The 24,787-nt window shown below is 43.8% G+C and overlaps 1 protein-coding gene and 1 long non-coding RNA gene across 2 annotated transcripts; both read left to right on the top strand.

The window, feature by feature from the left end:
- Positions 1–8,878: 8,878 nt before the first annotated feature.
- LOC146756896 (ankyrin repeat domain-containing protein 26-like) lies at positions 8,879–14,957 on the top strand. The gene is made up of 7 exons (XM_085523832.1): positions 8,879–9,156; positions 9,352–9,418; positions 11,886–11,998; positions 12,406–12,547; positions 13,303–13,635; positions 14,590–14,822; positions 14,930–14,957. Exons 1-7 carry the CDS (start codon positions 8,894–8,896, stop codon positions 14,955–14,957), a joined length of 1,179 nt encoding a protein of 392 aa, XP_085379958.1. The 5' UTR covers positions 8,879–8,893.
- A 219-nt stretch (positions 14,958–15,176) lies between these two features.
- Positions 15,177–19,928, top strand: LOC146756895 (uncharacterized). The gene is made up of 3 exons (XR_014937176.1): positions 15,177–15,456; positions 17,380–17,425; positions 18,937–19,928. It is a non-coding gene; the product is annotated as an uncharacterized LOC146756895 (long non-coding RNA).
- Positions 19,929–24,787: the final 4,859 nt, after the last annotated feature.

Here is a 24,787-nt window from a genome sequence, read left to right as displayed (position 1 = left end):
ATCTCCCAGAGAACAACACGATAGGTCACGGGACCTGGACTCTATATTAACTCTGTCGCAGAACAGACTGACGTCTTTCGAGTTCTGGCGTTCAGGGGAGTGTGTGGGAGCCTTCAGCCGTTCGCCTAGATTTACAGTAGGCCTCTCAGTTACGGGACTCATTCTCTCTCCTATTTCGCTTGATTCGTTAGCTCAATTTTCAATTATATTGTATTATATTGTGTTATCCTGTATTTCGATATAGTATTTAGTAAATAAGTGTGCCTCCTTAGATCGTTGCCGCTGTTTTCTTTTCCTAATTAACTTTTTCCTTTCGGCCTAGGGCCCCTCCGGGGCCTACGGCCCCCTGTCACGGACGCAGGTGGATTTTTAGGTCAAACCGTGACAGATTTTGGTGGAGAATGCGGGCAAATTGAGTTGCTGTTTTTCTGTGTTTTCTTCTGTTGCTCTTTTAGCTTTTAACATAGCTACGAGTTTTTTTCCCTGTTAAGGAGCTATCTCGTGTTTGTGATTCTGCACCTGCGAGCTTGACCTTGAAAGTCCAGGCGGACTGCCAATACTCCAGTATATTTTATAAACACTGCTGAGCTTTGTTTTCTTTTACTTTTTTCTCTCTATTGGAGGAAAAAAAAAATGTTTTCTCTACTAAATTTGTTTTACCAGGGACTGTGTGTCATTGGTTCCTTTTTTGAGACGCTCCGAACATATTGGGTCATGTTTAAGCTAGCCACTTTTTCTTATGGAGCTATACAATTGTATAATGGATTGAAAGCATGGTTAGCAATGCTCACTTCGTATCTGTATACAGCTCCAGAGGGAGCAACTAATGCAACTAATTATACAGAAATGGTGATTTTTAAGCGTGCTCCTCTTTCTTTCTATGAATCCTTTATGCAGTTTTTGAATGATCAGTGGGCCACACTCTTAATCTCCCTGATCTTACTGTTGATTATTGTAATAATCTCACTCAGTATCTGGATTTATAACATCCGGAGGAAGTCTTCCCTAGAACCAGAGAATACTGAGTGGCAGGGAGTGTGGAGAGGCTTTGAAGAGATTCTCAAAGGACAGACATCTTCAGTGTTATGGAGCTTCACTCCTGAACACTTGAAGAATCCTGAGAGTTTGATTGCATATTTGAGGCAGGAATGTTGTGGCTCAGGCAGATCTCAGGAGGCACAAATGATTTTGGGCCTAGCTAATGCTTATCGGGCCTTATTCAATACCATTCCTGAGAGGGAAGTTTTTGAAGCTGAGAGAGAGAGTCTCAGGGCCGAGAAGGAGAGTCTTAGAGCTGAGGCAGAAAAACTTTGGACTGAGAAGGTAGAGAGAGAAAAAGCTTTTGAAGCTGAGAGAAAAGATCTCCTGTACCAACGAGACTCAATCTGGTACGAGAAAGAGAGTCTTAGAGCTGACGCAGAAAAACTTTGGGATGAGAAGGTAGAGAGAGAAAAAGTTTTTGAAGCTGAGAGAAAAGATCTCCTGTACCAACGAGACTCAATCTGGTACGAGAAAGAGAATCTTAGAGCTGACGCAGAAAAACTTTGGGATGAGAAAAGCTCCCTGCAATCCCAACTCAACACTCTCCAGTCCGAGCACGGCACCCTCCAGTCCGAGCACGACACTCTCCAGTCCGAGCACGGCGCCCTCCAGTCCGAGCATGACACTCTCCAGACTGAGCGCGATGCCCTCCGGTCCGAGCACGACACTCTCCAGTCCGAGCACAGCGCCCTCCGGTCTGAGCACGACACTCTCCAGTCCGAGCACAGCGCCCTCCGGTCCGAGCACGACACTCTCCAGTCCGAGCACAGCGCCCTCCGGTCCGAGTACAACACTCTCCAGACTGAGCGCGATGCCCTCCGGACCGAGCACAATGCCCTCCAGACCGAGCACAACACTCTCCAGTCCAAGTATGATGCCGTCCAGTCTGAGTGCGGCACCCTCCAGGCCAAGCATGATGCCTTCCAATCCAACTGCGACACCCTCCAGTCCGAGCACAACACTCTTCAGTCTGTGCATAATGCCCTCCGGTCCGAGCATAACGCTCTTCAGACTGAGCACAATGCCCTCCGGACCGAGCACAACACTCTTCAGTCTGAGCATAATGCCCTCCAGTCCGAGCATAACGCTCTTCAGACCGAGCACAATGCCATCCAGACCAAGCTCAACACACTCCAGACTGAGCACACTGCCCTCCAGGCCGAGCATAACGTCCTCCGGTTCGGGTACAACACTCTCCAGTCCAACTACAACAGCCTCCAGACTGAGCTTGGTGCTGTCCAGTTTGAGCGGAACGCTCTCCGAGACCAGCTATGTGCCCTCCAGGGTGAGTTGAATGTATTTAACCAACTACCAGGGGCACATGTAGTCCAATTTGGCCAGCCATTGGGGGCACATGTAGTCCAATCTGACCAGCCACCGGGGGCACAGGTAGTCCAATTGGACCAACCATCTGGGACACCAGATACAATGTTGGTTGCCCCTGTAAGAGGGCGAAAGACAAAACAAGTTTCAACTCAGTTAGAGAAAATGCAGAAGGAGTTAGAAGAGCGGAGGGAGTTAGGAGAGCAGGACTCAGGAGACTCAGGGGAGCAGGGGGAGTCAGAAGACCAGAAGAAGTTGGAGGAGCAGAGGATGTTAGAGGGGTATAAGAAGATGATAGAGGAGCAGAAGATGATAGAGGAGCAGAAGATGATAGAGGAGCAGAAGAAGTTAGAGGAGCAGAGAAAGTTAGGAGAGAGGAAAAAGAAGGAGGGTTACCTGGAGGAAATAACACAAGCATCAGGGTCAGGGTCAGAGTCAGAAGAGGAGCCAAAAGCTACTTTTTCTTTACGAGAATTTCTCAAGTCCAAACTTGTAGATGGGGCAGCCTCATCAACACAGTTGCCACCATCAACACCTGGGACTCTTGATAGAGCAAAAGGTGAGCAAAGTATTACGACCATTATTGATCGATCTTTTAAACTGAGTGAAATTCGAGATCTAAGAAAGGATTACACACGTCAGCCAAAAGAAAATATGGTCACTTGGTTACTTCGCTGCTGGGACAATGGTGCCAACAGTGCATGGCTCGATGGCAGTGAAGCTCGCCAACTGGGTAGCATTTCCAGGGACCCACGTGTGGACAGAGGTATTGGCACATGCCAAAATCGGTCCTACACCCTTTGGAAGCGGATGTTGATAGCGGTAAGAGATAGATTCCCCTTTAAACGGGACTTGGAGCCTGAGAGAAAGAAATGGACTGATATTGAGAAAGGTATCCAATTTTTGAGAGAAAATGCTCTGGTGGAAATGCTATACAGCCGCGAGTTCAATCGTAATGATCCAGACCAATTACATGATCCTGAAGCAGTCCGCGTTCCACGACAAATGTGGCGTGACTTTACAAAAGCAGCTCCAGAAAAGCATGCCAGTGCACTTGCATTAGTATATGGCAAAGGGGACAGGAAACCCTTTGTGAATGAACTAATTGGCAGACTTCAGGAACTTGAATTATTTATAAGCGCCACAGAAGTTAATCTGTATACTTCAGCCATTGTCAAAATTGTGGAAAGATTAAACGAAGTGGAGGGAACACAAAATGATATTATTGACAAATTGGCTAATGTACCTGATGTAGATGAATCCATGGTGGTACAAGATGATGGAAACCAGGATTTCCACAATCGCCTATTGAGGAAGCTAAACAACATGAGTTCCTCTCGATCTGTATCATCGAAAATCTCAACCATTAAAAAGAGACGTCCTCGTATTCAAGCAAATGACGATGATAAGTCACCTCGAATCAACAATGAGACTACACGTCTTGCCTTGTTGCTTTTCCTCTGTAGTCATGGGGAGGACATGAAGAAGTGGTGTAATTCATCCACCTCTGCACTTCAGGCACGAGTGAAAGAATTACAAGGTGAAACAACTACCAAGGTGAACTCTTCCAAGAAGTGGAGAGTTCCAGTTGCTGCAAGTCAACGAGGTAAACAATAGAGGGGCCCTGCCCCCAGCCAGGGGGGGGAAAGGGACAACAGAGTATACTGGACTGTGTGGATTAAGTGGCCTGGCACATCTCAACCACAGAAATATAAAGCCTTGGTGGACACTGGTGCACAATGCACCCTAATGCCCTCAAGTCACCAAGGGACACAACCAATATATATCCATGGAGTGACTGGGGGTTCCCAAGAATTGACTATGTTGGAGGCCGAAATAAGCCTCACTGGTAAAAACTGGCGAAGGCACCCTATTGTGACTGGTCCAGAGGCTCCATGTATACTGGGAATCGATTACCTTAGGATGGGATATTTCAAGGATCCCAAGGGGTATCGATGGGCCTTTGGGATAGCTGCTGTAAACACAAATGGTGTTAAGCAGCTGTCAACTTTACCTGGTCTGTCAGATGATCCTTCTGCTGTGGGGTTGCTCCAGGTAAAAGACCAAGAGGTACCAATTGCCACCAAAGTGGTTCACAGACGGCAGTACCGCACCAATAGGGACTCATTGCTCCCCATTCACAAGCTGATTCGCCAATTAGAAAATCAGGGAGTGATTAGCAAAACGCACTCGCCTTTTAACAGCCCCATATGGCCAGTGCGTAAAACCAGTGGGGAATGGAGGCTGACGGTAGATTACCGTGGCCTGAATGAAGTTACACCTCCATTAAGTGCTGCTGTACCAGACATGCTAGAACTCCAGTATGAATTGGAGTCAAAAGAAGCTAGGTGGTATGCCACCATTGATATTGCTAATGCCTTCTTTTCCATCCCATTGGCTGCAAAATGTAGGCCACAGTTTGCTTTTACCTGGAGAGGTATTCAGTATACCTGGAACCGTTTACCCCAGGGGTGGAAGCACAGCCCAACAATTTGCCATGGATTGATCCAAGCTGTTTTGGAACAGGGTAATGCTCCTGAACACTTGTAGTATATTGATGACATTGTAGTGTGGGGCCATACAGCAGCAGAGGTTTCCAAGAAAGGGAAACAGATAATCCAAATTCTTTTGAAAGCTGGTTTTGCCATTAAGCGCAGCAAGGTGAAGGGGCCTGCCCAGGAAATCCAGTTCTTAGGTATAAAATGGCAAGATGGACGTCGTCACATCCCAGCAGATGTGATTGACAAAATCACTGCTATGTCTCCGCCCACAAATAAAACAGAGACCCAATCTTTTCTGGGAGTAGTGGGCTTTTGGAGAATGCATGTCCCAAACTACAGCCACATAGTGAGCCCTCTCTATCAGGTAACATGGAAGAAGAATAATTTCTCATGGGGTCCTGAGCAGCAGCAGGCTTTTGAGCAGATAAAACAAGAAATAGCCCGTGCCGTGGCCTTGGGGCCAGTACGGACGGGACAGGATGTGAAGAACATCCTCTACACTGCTGCTGGAGAGAAAGGTCCCACCTGGAGTTTGTGGCAAAGAGCCTCAGGAGAGACCCGAGGCCAACCCCTAGGATTTTGGAGTCGAGCATATAAAGGGTCTGAGGAGCGCTACACTCCAACTGAGAAGGAGATCTTAGCCGTGTATGAGGGGGTTCGGGCTGCTTCTGAAGTAGTTGGGACAGAGGTTCAGCTTCTTCTAGCACCTCGCTTGCCAGTAATAAACTGGATGTTTAAAGGACAGGTTCCCTCCACCCATCATGCTACTGATGCCACTTGGAGTAAGTGGATTTCATTAATTACTCAACGAGCTCGAATGGGAAAACTCAGCCGTCCTGGAATTCTAGAAGTGATCATGGACTGGCCTGAGAGTAAAAAAATTGAAACACCACCTACAGAAGAGGTATCACGTGCTAAAGAGGCACCACCATACAATGAGCTACCAGAAAACGAAAAGAAGTATTGTAGGGAAGCATCGCAGATGGAAAGCTGCTGTATGGAGCCCCACACGACAAGTTGCAGAGGCCACTGAAGGTAAAGGAGAATCAAGTCAGTTTGCAGAGGTAAAGGCTGTTCAGCTGGCTTTAGATCTGGCTGAACGGGAGAGGTGGCCAATGCTTCATCTTTATACTGATTCATGGATGGTGGCAAATGCCTTATGGGGGTGGTTGCAACAGTGGGAGGATGATAATTGGCAACGAAAGGGTAAACCTGTTTGGGCTGCTGAACTGTGGAAAGACATTGCTGCCCGAATAAGGAACATTGTTGTAAAGGTGCGCCATGTAGATGCTCATGTGCCTAAAAGTAAGGCTACTGAAGAACATAAAAATAACCATCAGGTTGATCGAGCTGCCAAAATTGAGGTGGCTCAAATAGATTTGGACTGGCAGAACAAGGGTGAATTATTCCTAGCTCGGTGGGCCCATGAGACTTCAGGTCATCAAGGAAGGGATGCAACATATAAGTGGGCCAGAGACCGAGGGGTGGACTTAACTATGGACGCTATTGCTCAAGTTATTCATGATTGTGAAACATGCGCCATAATTAAACAAGCCAAGAGGATGAAACCTTTTTGGGGGGAAGGGCGATGGCAAAAGTATAAATATGGGGAGGCATGGCAGGTTGATTATATCACCTTGCCACGATCTCGCAATGGTAAGTGTTATGTACTCACCATGGTGGAGGCAACCACTGGGTGGCTTGAAACATATGCAGTACCCCATGCTACCGCCCAAAACACCATATTAGGGTTGGAAAAGGAAATCCTGTGGCGGCATGGCACTCCGGAAAGAATTGAATCAGATAATGGGACCCATTTTAAAAATTCTCTTGTAACCACTTGGGCCAAAAATCATGGCATTGAGTGGATTTACCATATTCCCTATCATGCACCAGCTTCTGGTAAGATTGAACGATTCAATGGGTTGTTGAAAACTATGTTGAAAGCAATGGGTGGCGGAACGTATAAAAATTGGGAGAACCATTTAGCAGAAGCCACCTGGTTGGTCAACACTCAAGGATCTAGTAATCGTAATGGTCCTAACCAATCCAGCTCCCTACGTACCGTGGAGGGAGATAAGGTTCCTGTAGTACACATAAAGAGCATGTTGGGAAAGACGGTTTGGGTCCTTCCAGTGTCTGGAAAGGGCAAACCTCTCCAGGGTACTGTCTTTGCCCAGGGACCTGGGTGCACGTGGTGGGTGATGGACAAAAATGGGAATGTCCAATGTGTACCACAAGGGAATTTGATGTTGGGGGAGTGCAGCCAATGATTTTCCTGTAGATATATAGGTAGAGTCTCAGAAAATATTTCAATTAGGTACAGAATAGTTCAATTAGGTACAGGACTTAAGATAGAGTGGATTAATGTTAAGGAAACACTTTTTTCTCTATATACCTTAATTGGGCATTTTGTAAGCAAGTTTTTCCATCTGGACTCTATATTCGTGCACTGGCCATGCATGTGTAGAGCACACATGGAAAGAAGTATAAGTCAAAGGGAAAACTGCTGTTGTGGCTGGGAAAGGATGAGTGCACCTTGATGTGGGGGACGCCCTACTAGCACTGCCTTTCTCCTCCACCACTGACGTGTTTTCCTTTTTCTGGCAGTTTTGCCATTTTCTCAAAATTAATAAATAGTAGGTTAGGTTATAGAGTTTTGTTCTCAACTTAGGGATTTGTATGGAATAAATACAAATTGTTGAGGAAAATAAGGTTGCTGATTATTCACAATTATACATATGAGTGTGTATGTATGTGTAAACATAATGTAATGATGTAGAATAAGGGTTGGAATGTCATGGTTTAATAATTTTATAATTTTTGCTATCAGTATTCCACATCATAACATCATATAAAGCATGAATAATTTTACTGAATCTGCAACTTACAGAAGAAGACTACATCTCCCAGGGAACAACACGATAGGTCACGGGACCTGGACTCTATATTAACTCTGTCGCAGAACAGACTGACGTCTTTCGAGTTCTGGCGTTCAGGGGAGTGTGTGGGAGCCTTCAGCCGTTCGCCTAGATTTACAGTAGGCCTCTCGGTTACGGGACTCATTCTCTCTCCTATTTTGCTTGATTCGTTAGCTCAATTTTCAATTTTCAATTATATTGTATTATATTGTGTTATCCTGTATTTTGATATAGTATTTAGTAAATAAGTGTGCCTCCTTAGATCGTTGCCGCTGTTTTCTTTTCCTAATTAATTTTTTTTCCTTTCGGCCTAGGGCCCCTCCGGGGCCCACGGCCCCCTGTCACAGGCGCAGGTGGATTTTTAGTTCAAACCGTGACAGTTGTAAACACTATAAGGTGGCCTTTATCCCCTTAGTCTTCTCAACTTGCCTCTTGTCATCTGTGATCACAGTCATGCCTGTGCCAAATCAGAGCAGAGAGTTCAAAGTATAAGCAAATGTCCTCCTGTCCTAGAAATAAATTCAGGGGTATAGATTTAAAGACAAGTATATGAACTGCATTGTTCTGTGCACTTGGTGTCCATGACTGGGTGGTCTTCGACACGAAGTCATTATGTCTTTAACTGGAGAAGATCTGTATTTGATAAGCTGCTTTGCAAAATGACCTGGTGTCTCAGTAGGTTATCGCTTTTGGTTTGGCCAAGTTTGGTGTCTGATTTCTGAGAAAAAGTAGAAATACTGGACAGCTGAATTTGAGTTTTTCTTTTTTGCTCTCTGTGAGAGTTGTGGGTTTTTTCTGAAACATCTACCATAATAACATACTAATGAGCTGTGAAATCACTTTAGGAAAAGGATGAGGTTTTTTTGGTTAATATTTTCGATAGAATAGCAAACAAGTAATTTCAGGATGTCACAAGCCACTGAGAAGGTAGGATTGGCAGTGTCAATGCTCATAATGGTGTTATAGAAAATCCTTTGTACAGATGGGAGAGGCCAGTGTCACAGATGATGAAATATCATCTGTTATTGTTCATTTGCTAAGAGAAATGAAGGCTTGAATGAATTGGAAACGATTCCAGTACTTTGGGTAGGGGGTGTATGTAGATACATGCAATATCCAAATTCTTCAGTGCTCACTGAGCTCTCTATACTGAACCTAACCGGGCTGCTGAGGATTCTCATTGCTACTTTACAGTTACATGACTCTGAAAAACAGCGTATTCAATATGAGCGTTGCATTCAAGATTTGAAGACTGACCTAGATAATAAGGAAAGACAAATATCAGCTTCTAACCAAAAAATGAAAGACCTTCTGTTAGCAGCTTCCAGAAGCAGTTCTACAATAAAGCAGCTGGAAGAACATGTCCAACGGTAAGAAAATAACAGAGTGAAGCAAGGTTTTGCTTTCTGGGATTCTCTGAAAACGTCAGAATTGTCTTGTTGCATCATCAGGGTAAAACATGATTTTAAAAGAAGCTCTTGCTTTAAATAGCATTCTTTCACACCATTCTTTTGCAGTGTGCGCTATTATGGATTTGTCTAATAAGATCTGTGCTTCTCTTTAAGGCTTGAAATGGAAAATGCCAGGGTGGAAGCTGCTGCGCAACACCAGGACAAGAGAACTGAAGCCTCAGTAAGCCAGTCATAAACTTCCCTTTTATTTATTTATTTTTTATTTTTTTATGTGAGCTTCTGAGCCTATTTAGATATTTTTCGTGGGGAAGTTATGTGGTTTTCCTGGGGATCATAGGGGAGCTGAGTCATCTGAGCTGTGGTGTGACTGTAGGGTACTCTGAAAATCCTGATGGTCTATTCTCCAGTTTTGAGAGTTTTCCCATAAGGTAAAGGTTGTAAATCTCCACCTTTCACTGCTGCCATTTCTGTCTTTGCAGTAGTATGAAAATGTTTGTGTTAATCAGCATGATTCTTTTGATGGATAGGACGGACAGTGTCAGCAGGAGGGAGATGTGTGGTTGAGATCTGGGAGGGGAAACCTGGATGTGAGAAATCTATTTTATCTTCAGAGCTTTGTCATAGTTTCCACCTGAGCTCATTAGGTTCTTTTTCCATTTGTGAATATGTGTTGGTACTTTACTGCCCCGCAGGGGGCTGAGGTAAGGAAAGAACAACTAGGTGAAGTAATGCTGTGCAGTCAGTGGCAGGCAGCTGGGAAGTAGCTGGTGCGCATGCATGGCTTAGCATCTTGTGTAACCTTGGAATATTCTTTAATTAGTTTGCTGTTGGAAAATTAAGCTGCTATAGGGAGAATAAGAAGGATCTAGTGGAAGGGAAAAGCTGTTGATTATCTGCACCAGAAAAGTCTGAGTTCTTTTCCAGGTTCCTTTCCTGTCATCTTCTTTTGGTGATATACCAATTAGAAGGTTTTTAGCATTTTTAACACTTCTGTATTTTACCCATACATTGTCACATAGGGAGAACCGACATTTAACATATCCTGTAAAGACACATGAGGAAGTTTTATGAGTTTGTCATATAAGCCTTTAAGCTCAGGTTTTTATGTCCTTCTGTACGTCAGGGATGTCTCTCTTTTTCTTAAAATGTGCTATTCAAAGCATGTAGACAACTTTCATTCTTTACAAAGGGAACTGAATAAGCAAACTTGTTTACACACAAATGCATCTGTGATGCAAATCTTTGCTCCTTTGTGTAAAAGGATAAGTAACATTGCTGTTCTGAAAACATTTTCTTGCTCTGAGGAGATCTGCAGTTATTTCACAGTCAGTAAGTGTAGGGAATTTTAAGAAAACTGTGAGTTAATGTTGTATGTGTGTCTTCTTATCTCCAAATGATGTAACCTCATTTTATCGTATAGAGAGCATTCACTTTTTCCACTAGCATTAAGTGCTATTCTTGATGGTGCTTCTCAAGCCATCTTTTATAAACTCAGTGTAACATTCACTATAGATCCTTAGTTGTGAGAGCTTAGCCCTGCCTCCATTTGAGTTAATAGTTTATAATGCAGTTTATGTGCAGTGTTGTCTCTCTGGTTATCTTGGCATTCCCTTTGTCATTGTTGTTTCCATAGATACAAAATCAGAATATGTTGGCTATGACATCCAGAGGCTCATGCATGATGTGCGAGGAAGATCGAAAGTCGAGAGCCCACCTTGAAGACCATATTGCTAAACTGAGTAGGGAAAATGCTGAGCTTTTAGAAGAAGTGAGCCCAGAAAACAGTCCCTAACACCTAGCCAATACCCAGAGCAATGCTGACATTTTCTTGAGTTCTTACATACTCTGATTTTATATCCCTGCTACTCAGGCCCTGAGTACTATTGTGATTTGGGTGTCATGAAGGAATTGAATAAAAGCCAAGAGAATATCTCGGAGTTGTGCTGTCAGAAAGACGGTGTGGTTTGATACCAGTTGAGCACATGGAGCAAGGCAGCAGTTCCTGTGTTCTTTATTTGATTTCCTTCTGGTTATTGTCTGACCCCTTGATTTCCAAGCAGGATTAAAACACCCCTTATTTTCAGTGCAGTGTACGGAGGAACTGCTGCATGTTTTCAGAATAACAGGAGCTTAAAACCCTTGCAGAATAAATAAGGTGCAAATGCAAACTACAGAACTAGTTGCCAGTTCTCCTGTAGTTTGTCTGAAAAAACACCATGAGGAACAGCAACTAAATTAGTAAACACCCACAAATAAGATATGGAAGTAATGACTGAGAAGACACTGGTGAATTCCAGAAAAGCAGACTCTTCCACAAGAGCCTGCTGGTCATTGGAATGAATGCTGTAGAGTGTGCAGTGTTCTCCAGGGCTGTGGCTACCTGTGCAAGCTGACCTATTAGCAGAGGAACTGCGGAAGCTGTTCTCTAGCATCTTTTTTCCAGCTTTTTGGGACGAAGCCCAATAAGGGGGCAGAGGAGCATTTGCTTCAGCAGGGGCGTTAATTGGTATCCCTAGGTCTTGGCCCGCTTGTGTGAAGCCTGAAGTGATTTAAATGTTTACAAGAATCCTGTGCCTCAGTGTTCTGCTGAATGTGGCAAAAGGATGGATATGTGCTATCTGCAGTTGCTATGTGTACTGTCCTGTGCTGAGTGTATCATGTATTTTTGTTTGTTTGTTTTTTGAAAGTGTGAGAATGAAAGAAAGAATGTGAAGAAGCCGATAGAATTGAAACGACCACTTGAAGCATGTCTTGACCAGGAAAGGGAAAGAAATACTGAACTGCAGAAGGAATGTGACAGGTATGGTTCACTAGTACTTGAAAGAGAGCTCATGTAGGTTAGAAATCAGGCTTTAAGGAACTTACATGTAAAAGCAGGTGTGTTTAACTCTGAGCAAATTCAGATCTCACATCAGTTCTTGCAAGACAGTTCTGGTACATGAGCCTATGATTTTCTGTAGCTGCCATAAGAAGAGCAAATGTAGGCTGCCTTGCACTTCTGGGAGGGAAGTCTTTTTTTCCTCTGTTGAGGTGAAATTTGGACCCTCCAGGTGATCTATTGCATTGAAATGCTGGTTTTTCTTATTAACTTTTGGCCTGTTGAGCATGTTAAAAATGAAGCAAGCCATAGCTATGCTTTTCTTGTACAAGCGTGACAAATAGATACCTAGTTCCTTTGCTTATTTTCTTGACTGATTTGTTGTGCAGGTTCAAGAGCCTTTTGAAGAAAGCTGTGAAAAAACTAAAGATGCATGAAGCCAAAGAAAGAGACTCCCAGTTCAATTTCCAGGGAGAAATGAAGAACAGGTATTCTGAAATGGTGAATGAAGTTGAAAAATCAAGAACAAAGGCAAGTTCTTGTTGTTTCTTTTTGGTTTTTTTGGTGTTTTTTTTTTGTTGTTGTTTTTGTTGTTGTTTGTTTGTTTGTTTGTTGTTGTTGTTGTTTTGTTTGGGTCATGTTAATTTCTAGAGTCTTGTAATATTCTTTTCAGTAGGTATGGAAAAGTTATATTTCTGGGAGAGAAAATTGGCTTCACAGTTGACCTTGGAAACTACTGAAACATCTCATATTTTGTACATATTCTTGCAACCAGACACTGGATTTGACCTAGAGAGAAAATACCTTCCTTTACCACTGCTGTGGAAGCTGCTTTTTGAAGCACTGTTTACAAAGCTTTCAAGAGCAATGGCAGGAGGAGTACTTGTTTCCTGTGCCCAGTTAACTCTGTCCTGGAACATTCCCCCTGAAGCATGATAGGCATTCTTTCTGCTGTCTGGGTAGAGTGGTTTGATTTCCATCGAGCAGTAGAGCAGTGCACAAAAGAATGGCCCTAGTGCCTTTCAGCACACTCCCGTAAGTGAAATTCTGCTAGTTTGCTACTTGTTGATCTTTTACTTGCTGCAGAACTGAGGAAGGTTGTAAGTCAAGGAACCCTATTGGCAAGAACTTAAAAGTTGTTCTTCCCTTAAAAGATGATCTTGTCTTTCCTTTGACTCGGGTACTGAGTCAGCAGATGACAGTTACAGACTTGATGGTCTTCCCCTTCATAAATTTTCAGAGAATAATTTTACACCCCTCTAAGTTCATTTTATTACTGTCTGTAGGTTACTGAACTTTCTCATCAGCTGGATTTAGAGTGTAAAAAATGTGTCCAACTACAAGGACAAAACCATTATTTGCAAGAACTGCTGGCTCTAAACATGAAAAAACATGAAAAACTAGAGAAGACCAGATGCCAGCTGAAAGAAGAGGTGGCAAACCTGAGACAACATCTGGAGGCTGTCCACAATGTGCACATGATGACTTACAACCAAATCGAACGATACAAGAAAGAAGTGGAAGAGCGAGCTGCACAAGAAATAAATCAAAAACTTCAAGAAGTCAATTTGTTTTTGCAGGTAAGTGAATTTGTTGTGTATGTCTGTAGTTTTTATTATGTAACTTCTTTTTGCCATTTCTTGTTCGTACTTTGTTTTTTTGTGTTAGTGCCATACTTCTATATTTCCTGAAGGGAAGTGGAAGAATGGAAAATTGTTTGGCGAAAGTGCTTTTGTGTGTGTAATTTGCCTGCAGGTCACAGAATCACAGAATCACAGAATTACCCGGGTTGGAAGGGACCTCAAGGATCATGTAGTTCCAACCCCCCTGCCTAGCAGGGCCACCAAACATACACCTTTACTAGATCAGGTTGCCCAGGGCCCCGTCCAACCTGGCCTTGAACACCTCCAAGGACGGGGCATCCACAACCTCCCTTGGCAGCCTGTTCCAGGACCTAACCACTCTTCTAGTAAAGAACTTACTTTAGTCCCTAAAAGCTAAGTCCCCAAGCTAATAAATTAATTAATTTAATTAATTAATTAATTAATAATTAAAGACAAAGTCCCCAAGCTAATAGCCGTCCCTTGACAGACTTCTGTTTTGCAGTTCTTAGAAGAAGCTATGGCCATCTGGTCATCTTGTTATTGCTGTTCATCACATGAATGCTATAACTTAGAGATGGCTTGGCCATACGTACAGGTTATGTTTTATCATTGTACAGGATAAAATGCTCAGGGAAGAAGTCACTGAAGGTACCGTGGGGCAGAAAGAGTGGGGATGGGATTCTCATAATTTCTTTGTAGAATCCTTTTTGTGTGCCCTGTCCTTCAGCCATAGCATTCTTTTAGTAGCTGCTCCCATAAGTAATATTGCTAAGAGCAGATCTGTCTGGATGAAAACAGTTATTTAACGTGTTGGTTCCAGGGTTTTGCCTTGATTGCTGATAGTAGTGAAAAGGTCCAGTTGACTCAGTTGAGTAAAACTGGGCCCTTTAAATTGGTTATGGGCAACCGTATAGGGAGATGCAGTTCACTTTTTCTTTGCAATGGTTGAAATTGTATTATCTGCTTCAGGTCCAGGCAGCCTCACAAGACAAGATAGAACAAATCAGAGAAAATCATCATGCCTCGCTGAGAGACCAGCTGAAGTGCAGAATAAAAGAGGTTGAATGTGAGTTGGACAAAATAAAAAATACCAAAGACAGTATTTTTCAAAACGAATCTATGCTTGCGGAAGTGGAAAAATACAAAGAGCTGCATCGTGAAGAAATGAAAATGAGAATAAGGCTAGCAAATAAGCTGGATAGGTAAGTGCGTGCTTTTTTGGAGTGGTAACAAGACGTGAAGTAGCAGTAGCTTGCATGAAAAACCTTGTACTGTTTCCTCCTAAAATCCTTTTTCTGTGTCTTGTCAGCACTATGGATGTAAGCGTAACCCTCTAAAACCTTTCCCCTTTATTTTTGGAACCACCATCATTTCACTTCAGTGTTCTAGCAGTCACACCACTAGTTATGGCATCACTGGCCCATGTTTGAAGTTGATAGCATTTTAACACATGGCCTTTGGGCCCCTCTCATTTTGGACTTCTAATGCCTTCTCTTTTCAAAAGCTGAATAGTAGTCAAAGACCTGGAAGAAGTGACTCTGCAAAAATATTATCAAAGATAATTCTTTGTGTGTTTTTAAATATTTCAGAACAACCAAGAGACTTGCAGAAGCCAATTGTAAGCTCTTTGAGGAACGCCAAAGAAACAAATCTTTAATTGCGAGCAGCACTGTCAGTGGAGGTCCTACTGCAAGTCCAGGAAAATATTCAGCTGAACTGGGAAATCTCAGAAACAATTCCACACTGAACAGAAGCTTCAGCCAAGGGGAATGCTTCCTAGATGCTGCTGGGACTGCATTATTGGCAAGAAAAAAAGTTGAAGTGTACATGGATAAGGTAAGCATTGTGAAATACTCTTCAGTGATGAAGACTTTAGGTCATTAAGATTGTACAGAATTCCTAGAGTGCTCAGACACCAAAAATACTGACATCTAAATGATGAACTATCTAACTGTATATACACATAACTATGTACTTATGTAAGGTTTTTGTATTGTTTTTTTTTTCTTTTTTTTCAACTAGAGAAAATTTAATAAGCAGCTGCTGTGGCATTGGAAGTTCCCAGCTAAGCTATTTATTAAACTTTACTGTATAGAATGTGCATAAGTGTATGACATACTTGAAATGGATAACTTTGACATCTTTGCTCAGCTCATCAGACATCTCTGGTCAAGCCACGTTGTTTTTTTCCTTACTGATCTTCATTTTTAGTTTCTTTTAGTACATTAATACTAACAAAGACATCCTTTAAAACTAGGATGATGTGAGTATGATTGCTTTGCTTCTTCCTATACAGTCTGCTGTGGGATGCATGCTGTGCCTAGTAAACATTTCTTTTTGTGCTTCCTGCTATGTATTATTACCTGAGAAAACAACAACCTACTCTTCAAGTCTTCACAGCTTTATAATATTTTGCAGCAATTTATACATGATTGCAACTTCTGCAATAGCTTTGAAGTACTTTGCCAGTTGTGCTGCTTAGTACTTGGCCTGTTCACCAGGCTACTTAAAAAGACAAGAGTTTACCTGACTCTGAGCCTTGTCTTTGCTTCAGTTATACCTCAGATTTTTCCAGTAATCTGTTTCCTTCTATTGGGAAAAAAAAAAAAACAACAAAAAAAAACACCTCTGTATTGCTATTAAATTCAAACTAAGTGCTGCCTTCTTGGATGGAGGAGATTACAAGTTCTCCTGACAGTAAAGTTCATAATAACTGGAAACTAAGGAACTTAAATTGGAGTTTGCCTCGTGTAGTCATCTTGCACTTTTGTTTTTATGTAAAGCTCTCAGTGCACATTTGGTGTTTTTCAAAGTAAGGGAGGTTATCTGAAGTAGAGTGTGAGCATCTCCTGGGATGAGGAAGCTCGTGTAGATTTTGGCTTTGATTTTGCAAAAGCTTTGATAAAGCTTCAGGGATAAGAAGCTGAAAATACTTTACGCCGCTGTTATTCAAAATGCTGGTATCAATTACTTTGTCCATGCAACTGTTTGAAAAAACAAATTGCACTGATTACAAACAAGAGAAAGAAATGCAGCTCTGAAAAGTGGGTGCAGGAAATAATAGTGACTTCTGCTAGCTGCAACCAGCGTGAGTGCATGGATTCATGAAACCAGTTTTCCTACTGGTAGCATAAGAAAGGGAACACCTACTTCCCATTCCGTCTCTCAGTTTCTGTTTCCTTTCTGATTTTATTTCCTGTCTGCACTCCTGATTTTTAGCAGTCTTATAAATTTCCACTCTTTTGACTTCTGCCTGTTCCTCTTGTTCTTTTACTTGGCACCACCGAGAAATTTCTTGCTCTGTCTTCTTTATGCTGCATCCCACAGTCAGATAATTACACCTGTAGGTGAGACCACAAGCCTTCTGTTCTCCAGGCTTAACAGTCCTGATGCTCTCAGCCTCTCCACGTAAGCCACATGCTCCAAGCACTTAACTGTATTTGCTAATTACATGAGTCTGGAAGCTATATGCTGTCTGTTTTGACAATTACTTCTATGCGTTAAAGACCTGATGGAAAATAACACAGGAGTCGCAAATATCTTCAAATGTAAATGATCACATACGGTGTTTGGACTGTGGCCCTTTAAAAGGTCTAATTTCTCCTTATGAAAACTTTGCATTCAGAATAAATGACAGTAAATAAACATCTCCTGGGAGAGCGAGGGGCAAATGCTCCTTTCTAGAGATCCAAGCTGGTTTCTGTTACTTAATAAAATGTGCAGTGTTATTTATAATGCATGTGTTATTTATAATTCTAGGTACAGAAGGAATTGGAGGAAAAAATCAATAAGGAACTTCAGCAAGGTAATATGCTACTCTGATATCAGTGTTTTTAAGGAAGGTGATGACTGTTCGTAACTTCTATGTAATTATTTTCAAAAGTTGTCAAGATTTGTGCTGTTTGAAGCACAGTGTGGGGCTGTTTTTAACTCTAACTTAGAGAGTTTTAATGGAAAACTTCCTGCTAACCAATATACTCTTCAGAATGTTCTGCAGCTGCTTTTGAGAAAAAGCATGGAGAGCAAACCATCTCCCCCGCACAGATACACTTGGCTTAAGTTCAAGTCACCTTTCATCCTCAGACACAAACATCAAATGTAAAAAAAAAAAAAAAAAGCCCAGAAATAAGATTTTTATGGACTTCTGTCACTACTTCTCTTTCTGCATACATTCATTGCATTCAGCACTTCATATATACCATATACATTTTCTGGTGTTCTTAATTTTTGCTCGCTCTTTTTCATTGCTTTTTTTTGTACCTGACATGTTGTCATACTTGTCTTTGGATAAAGAAGAATCAGTGGAAAAGATAGCCTTTCTTTAGGTAAAAATCATTCAGCAATATATAGGCAAACACAGCATGAACTGATTGCTTTTAATATGCAGTGTAAAGCCTGTTCTATAATAAAAGGCCAGGTCTTCAGAGAAGAATTCATACTGTTTCACAATTAGCATTCTGCCAGAGTCACTGCTGCTGTTCCTAGAGTTATTTTGAAGCAGGGAGCCCTTGAGAATCCAGCTGTTGCTTCACAGCTCTTCCAATTTCCCTGAATAGACAGAAACCCATTGCCATGTGCTCATTTGCATATTCAAACATAATTACATGTGTAGTAGGAGCCGTAGTATTTGCTTGGTCTGGGGATCTTGTCTGGAAAAGGCTGATGGATGGAAGTACTGAAAATCCTTTTCTGCTTCCATCGAAGATGTGTTTCCATGAACGAAAGAGGGTTTAGCCAGGGAAAGTTAAGACATCCCTGGCAGTTAAAGTTAAGGCTAAAACTTTCATATATATATATGGGCATGTAATAACAGGATGCGGAGAAATGGCTGTAAACTTGAAAGTAGGTAGATTTAGACTAGATATTAGGAAGAAACTCTTTACTTCCTAATGTAAGGGTGGTGAGACTCTGGAACAGGTTGCTTAGAGATGTTGTGCATAGCCCCCATCTTGCAGGCATTCAGAGCCAGTCCGGATGGGGCTCTGAGGAACCTGGTCTAGAGGGAGCTGTCCCTGCCTATAGAAGGGAGATTGGAACTGGGTGATCTTAAAAGGTCCCTTCCAGCCCAAACCATTCTGTGTTTCTAAAACCTGGAATTTCTTTAACTAGCTTTAAAAATTGTATTGGCTGATCATTGAATGTGAAAAAATGTTTCTTCCTTTATGCCTTCCTTTTTGATTTGTGTTTTCCTTGGAAGTTTTTAAATATCTCTGTAGAGCATAGCCTGATCAGTTATCAGTAATGTTTTTACAGTGACTGATTTGACTCAATCTACTGTAAAAGTAACATCGTCAATCTTGTTTCTTTTCTTTCCAGCCACCGCTGAGCTTGAAACTGCTAGAGCTTCTCTAATGAAATCTACTTATGGATCTTCAAAAAATCTCAATGTTGACCAGGATCCCCTTTGCAGAGCGGTACAGGAGTACCGGGATGTTTTAAACCAAAATTACCTGATCTAAATATATTTTTATTTAAAATGTAAAGGGAAAAGTACTGGAGATCATTTGTTTACATAGGAGGTCTGTGACTTCCCATCCTGCAGCTTAGTGTGGAAACATCTTTACTGCGGTTTGAATATAAATTTTAAATATATTAAATAGGTTGACACTCTGCACTTACCTGTTGGTCACCGAGGGGTAGTCAGTTTATTTTGCACTCAGGATAAGAACCATATCTATTTTTAATTACTGTCAGACTGAGTAAGGTTGGCTCTTGAACTTGACGGAACTGTCAAAATGTTTTTGACACATTATTTTGCTCCATGTTTTTTGTTAAAGGTTTTACCAGAAGCATTCCTTTGGTTCTATTTAACCCTTCCACTGTTTGTGGTAGAGTCTCCAGTGTTATTTTAACGCATAGGAGATTTTGATTGGATTCCTGCCAGCTGTTTCCGTCCTGATGCTGTGAATATTTCTGCTGGTTAAGTGGAAGTTTTAGCAGTGATTAAGCTGGAGAAGAATGCACTTTACATTGCTGTCACCTTCACGCACCTAGGGTTTAAAAATACTGTGCGTGTGTAGCAGTGCCAAGAAAGCTTTAATGTGACCTTTTTGATATTTCTGACTTGATATCCTTGTTGGATTTTGCATTAGAATTTGACCCATCTTAAGACATTCACAGTTGGTAGATGAACACATGATGAACCTGAAGCGGTTCATAGTGGGAAGAAGGAAAATTAATGTTTCAACCTTCTGTCTAATTGGTGCTGCACCTTTTTATATGAATGTATTTTATGACACTAATATGCTATATTTAATTCCAGATATTTATGTTCCAACTTGGTATTTAATAAACTTTCATATCTGGTACATCTTTGTTTTATTCTGTTGGCCTTCTTGACTTGCTTTCCACCTCATTCCTTGCCTCTATGACTTGCTACAGTCCTCCTCTGCTCACTTCCATCTCTCCTTCTGGTGCCTTCAGTCTGCCCTGAGATCAGACAAGTGGCCAGCATGCATTTGTGTTCTTTTCCTCCTGGGTACTTGAAGCAGTGGGGCAAACAGCTACTATATGTCATAAGGTTTGTCATCATAGAAATTAAGGGGTATATGCTTGAAACAAGTGTGGAGGGTTGTGATTTTAATGGGTGTGCTGAACCACTTTCAGGTCTTCGGTGGTGATTCATTAACAGGAAGCCGAGGGTAAAGTCTCTGTTGTAAACCTGGCCATGCTTGGGAGGGGGATCTTTGGAGCCTTTTCTGCAGGTTGGCCATTCCTTTATGAGATAACTTCTGGTGGCCCTTTGTGCTCTCTCCAGCTGGTACAAGCCAGGAGCCAGGTGGAAGAATATCTCCAGCAGAATCCAGACAGCAAAGCACTCATAGAGTACCTTGCGCTTCTCCATGTTGGTTAAAGCCAGTTCTCCCTCCTCATTTGTCAGAGGGAGTGCACTCTCCCAGGTCTGTCACTTCTGCCCAGTGCACCTGTAGGCTCCCTTCTGGTTATTTTTACATCCCTCGCCAAGTTCAGTTCCATCTGTGCCTCAGCCTTCCTGATCCCATGCATGTCCAGACGGCATCCCTGGCCCCTTCCCAGCTACCTGTCCCTGCTTCCACTGCATACAACAAGCATGCGGGGCAGGGCCAACCAAGGAGTCCTATTAAAACTAGTGCCACCAAAAACAGCTGACGAGCCTTGGTAATTGGGACTCCTTGCTGGGAGGCACTGAGGCCCCGAATTTGCCACCAAAAATAACCTCTCCAGAGCAGTTTGCTGTTATCTGGGGGCACATGTCACAGATGTTAAGAAGACTCTACTGCCTCTGATAAAATAGAAGGCTACTACCCACTCAAGGTCTCATTCAAGTAGGGTCCCAGGAGGCTGCAAAAAAGGAAATTACAGAACATTAAAAGGGACTTTGAATCCCTTGGGAAGATGTTAAAGGGAGCAGGAACACAAGTAGTCTTCTCTGTACTGCTGACTGGGGGCTGAGAAATGAAGAGGGAGAATGGGCCAGGTAAATTACTGGCTCAGGTAATGGTGTCAGATCAAGGTTTTGGTTACTGTGATCTTGGGCAGGCCTTTGAGAGACCAGGTATGTGGACATCAGACAGAATGTGACAGAGCAGGTGGGGCAAAAGCATGCTGGGGAGCAAGCTGGTTGGATTGATTACCAGCACTTTAAACTAGATTCAGTGCAGGGAGTGGATAGTTCCTTGTGATAGAGAAGGGACAGGGAATGCTGTCATTTAAGGAAACTGCAGGGGAAATCCTCAATTTGTGAGGAGTCTTGTATTTCGATATCATATTTAGTAAAATAAGTTTTTCCTCCTTAGATTGCCGCTGTTTTTATCCCATTCCCCTTTTTCCCCCTCCTTTCTGGGCCCCTGGGGGGGCCCATGGGGTGGCTTCCCCTGTCACGGGCATAGGTAAATCTAAGTAACCCATGACAGATTTTTTAAAGACTAGTCAAATGCAGCAGTGGGTGTGGAGAAAGAACAAAGAAATCTGTAACGGACTGTGATCAATTATTATAATTTCCATTGCCATCGGACTAGCAGCTGCGCCGAGCCCGGGACCGGACCGAGTTAGAGTTGGGCTGCCGGAGCAGTGAGGCGGAGCGTGTGTGGCCCCTTGGGGTTCGGTGCCTGCGGATATGATATCGAAATACAAGATAACACAATATAATATAATTGAGGCTAACAAATCGAACAAACAGAGAGAGAGAGAGTCCCCGAAAACAGAGAGGCCGACTGTGAACTCTATGCGACACGGCTGGAACGCTTCCCACTCTCCGAGAAGTCCGAGAGAAGGAGGAGGGCACTCCAGCCTGGGAACGAGATTATACAGCGTCCTGGTCCTGTGACTTATCATATCCCAGAGAACAACAGGGGTAACGTAGTCTTCTTCTGTGGACTGCACATTCAATAGAAGTATCCATACTTTACATGATGTTATGATGTGGAATACTGATAGCAAAATTACAAAATTACAAAACCATGACACACGGTGAACACCAACCCCGTGTGGCTGCAGTACTTGATGGAAACGACATTATTTGGGTGACCCTTGAGGGAAGCAATTTCCTGACCCGTCACCAAGTTCCACATCTTACAGCTCCGGTCTGTAGGAAGAAGAACGTGCCTGAGAGAGTTGGGCTAAGGAGTTCATCCGTGGCGTGGAGGCACCGACTTCTTCCCAAGCGCTGCCTCCCACCACCCACAGCTCCTCTCCAGGTCAATGGAGCCAGCCTGCTCCAGCACCTGGACATCAGAAGGCAGGGACAGGGGAGCAGCCCAGAAGGAGCCATCCCTGCCATGCACCCCAATTCCCCACGCCAGCCTGGGGAGATCTATGAGAATAGCGCATAAAAAGCCAGCAGCCCCCACACCTGTTCTGTCCAACATATGCCTTTTTAGGCAGTGAAAAGCAGTTCATCGGTGGCATCCAGGCAGAGCACAGGCTTGGTGTGTCCTTCTGCCACAGAGACGCACTGCAGTGGGGCTGTCCGGGCATTCTTGGTGCCACCCACTGGATTAATGATGCCCCCTGCATGGGAAAGAAAGAAGGTGGGGTAGGTATGTGGAAAGGCACAGCACTGTAAGGTCCTACAGGCATGGGAAAGCACGAGCTGCCTCACCCCCAAGCATCTTCCACTTCCTGGTAGGGCAATGGGCCCCTCCATCTGAACTCAGGCATATCTGAGCAATCATCTTCATGGAAAACCTTGGCATCTCCCCACTAGCAGCCCCTGCCTAACGGCTCTGCCCAGGTGACACAGACTGTGAGACATGATGCTCACGGCCTCTGCTCTGAGCCAGGAAACTCAGCTCATTGGACCTCAGCTCAGTTGAGGACAAACTGCACTTTGTCCATTCTGAAGCTCTGCCAGGAACGCTTCATTAGACCAATTTCATGGCAGTTCCTTCAAGCTGCCAGCCAGCCTGTGGTTGGCAATGTTTGGAAACGGAGCTGTACTCCTTTTAAAACCAAAAGGATGACAGGGGGCAGCACTGGCATTTGCACCCAGCACCCTGTGCCTGATGCTGGCTCAGAGGATCCATCCTCACCAAACCTTCTTCCAAGGGACGCCCTGCAGGCACCTCATCCCTCCGGCCACAGCATCTGCCAATCACTTCCACATCAGAGTGTTCAGAACACTGAGGTCCAGCAGCTCCACTGCTGCAGTCCTGAGCTATGTGGACACCAGCAGCTCTTTCCTGCTGGCATTCCAAGCGCTGCCTGGGGCTCTGAGCTATGCTAAATCTTTTCCTATGAGTAGGCAAAACAAGGCAGGAGGCTGGAGAAGGGCAGGCCCAGGGCTGCATGAGGTCTGCATTAGTCAGGAGGGTGAAGGTAAGCTCATTAATTCGGGTTTCGAAGTCACACGCGTGCGATCTCCTTCTCAATTAGCAGCTTTGCTCACACATTCAGCAGCTCTCCTCTGACCCCTAGTGTTGCTACTGGTCTCGAAGTGACACCGAGACCAAAGGGAAATCCCGGCTCCCCAGGGTGAGATGCGATCAGAGCAAACAGCTCAAGGCAACAAAGCACACACGCGCCTGGAGCCGTGTATCCAGTGGTTGCTGAGAGCAGAGCACCCATCAGCACCAGAGGTGCTCCTAAAGGGCAATGAGAAGGTTGTCCTTGCACTGGGACAAACTCAGGAGCACATTCACCCCGAGGCTGAGCTCTGCACAGCAGTGACTTGGCTTCTGGGGCAGAGAACTCTGCTCACACAGGACCCAGCACTGCAGAGGTACAGCCAAGAGTGGGGAATGCCTGCACGTATTTCCCTGGAAGATGCTTGCAAGAAAAACACACTGACAGTGCCCAGTGTTGCTCACCCCAGCATTACAGTCCTGCTGGAGAGCCAGGGATGCGACAGGACATGCTGACAAGAAATGACACAGAGTGTGTGATGAGGACCTCAATCTGCTTATTATGTGGATGATGCGGAGAGGTCTGGCTGATGGAGCTTCTCACTGTGTGAGTCGGTCAGCATTAGAGAAAGCCAGCATGGAGTTCTGTGAGCTTTTGCAGGGGACGAAGAGGCGCAGAAGCTGCTACCCACCTTTGGTGCTCTTAGAAAGTTAACTGAGAGAATTGGAAGGGAGACCATCAGCTGACCAAATGGACACCAATAGGTCAGGTCCTGATCAGACCCGACGGAGGGCCATGGCTCCCAGACCCTATGCCACTCCTTGTCAAGGGCAGGAAACACGTCTGTGTCGGGACCCCAAGTGGGCCCTGCTGGCTGCCGGCACATTGGGTTAAGCCGGCACCAAATGACGAGCCATCCTGTGCACCGCGAGGATCCGAACATCTCAGCACCAGTTTTGGTCAACAACTCCTTGGTTAATGTCTCCAGTGCAGCCAGTGATTTGACGTCAGCACTGGGCAGCGGCTGCTGGTAACGGCACATGAGACAGCGTTGCTCCCAATGTGCCTGAAGGTCCGAACTGGGAATCCAGCCTTCATGCCGGACTGATAGTTCGTGAGCGGGGGAGACCTTGTTCCTGGATAATCCCCCAGTGGTGGACATTCAGAATGATTCTGCACAGCCAATATGTTTTTGTCTTCTTATTTGGTTATGGAGTGTGACATTATAATGCACACTGGACAGAACTGGATTGCCATGAAGATTCTGTACAATAGTGTTACATTGAACTTGGAGAAGTTGTAACTCCATTGTGTACTGTGCTGTTATCTTGAACTTGAATGCACC

Source organism: Coturnix japonica, chromosome 25, assembly GCF_054131305.1.
Source record: "Coturnix japonica strain WE chromosome 25, WE-NBRP24, whole genome shotgun sequence".
NCBI classification, from domain to species: Eukaryota; Metazoa; Chordata; class Aves; order Galliformes; family Phasianidae; genus Coturnix; species Coturnix japonica.
The sequence above is the reverse complement of the archived record's forward strand: the minus strand, read 5'-3'. Positions and strand labels throughout refer to the sequence as shown.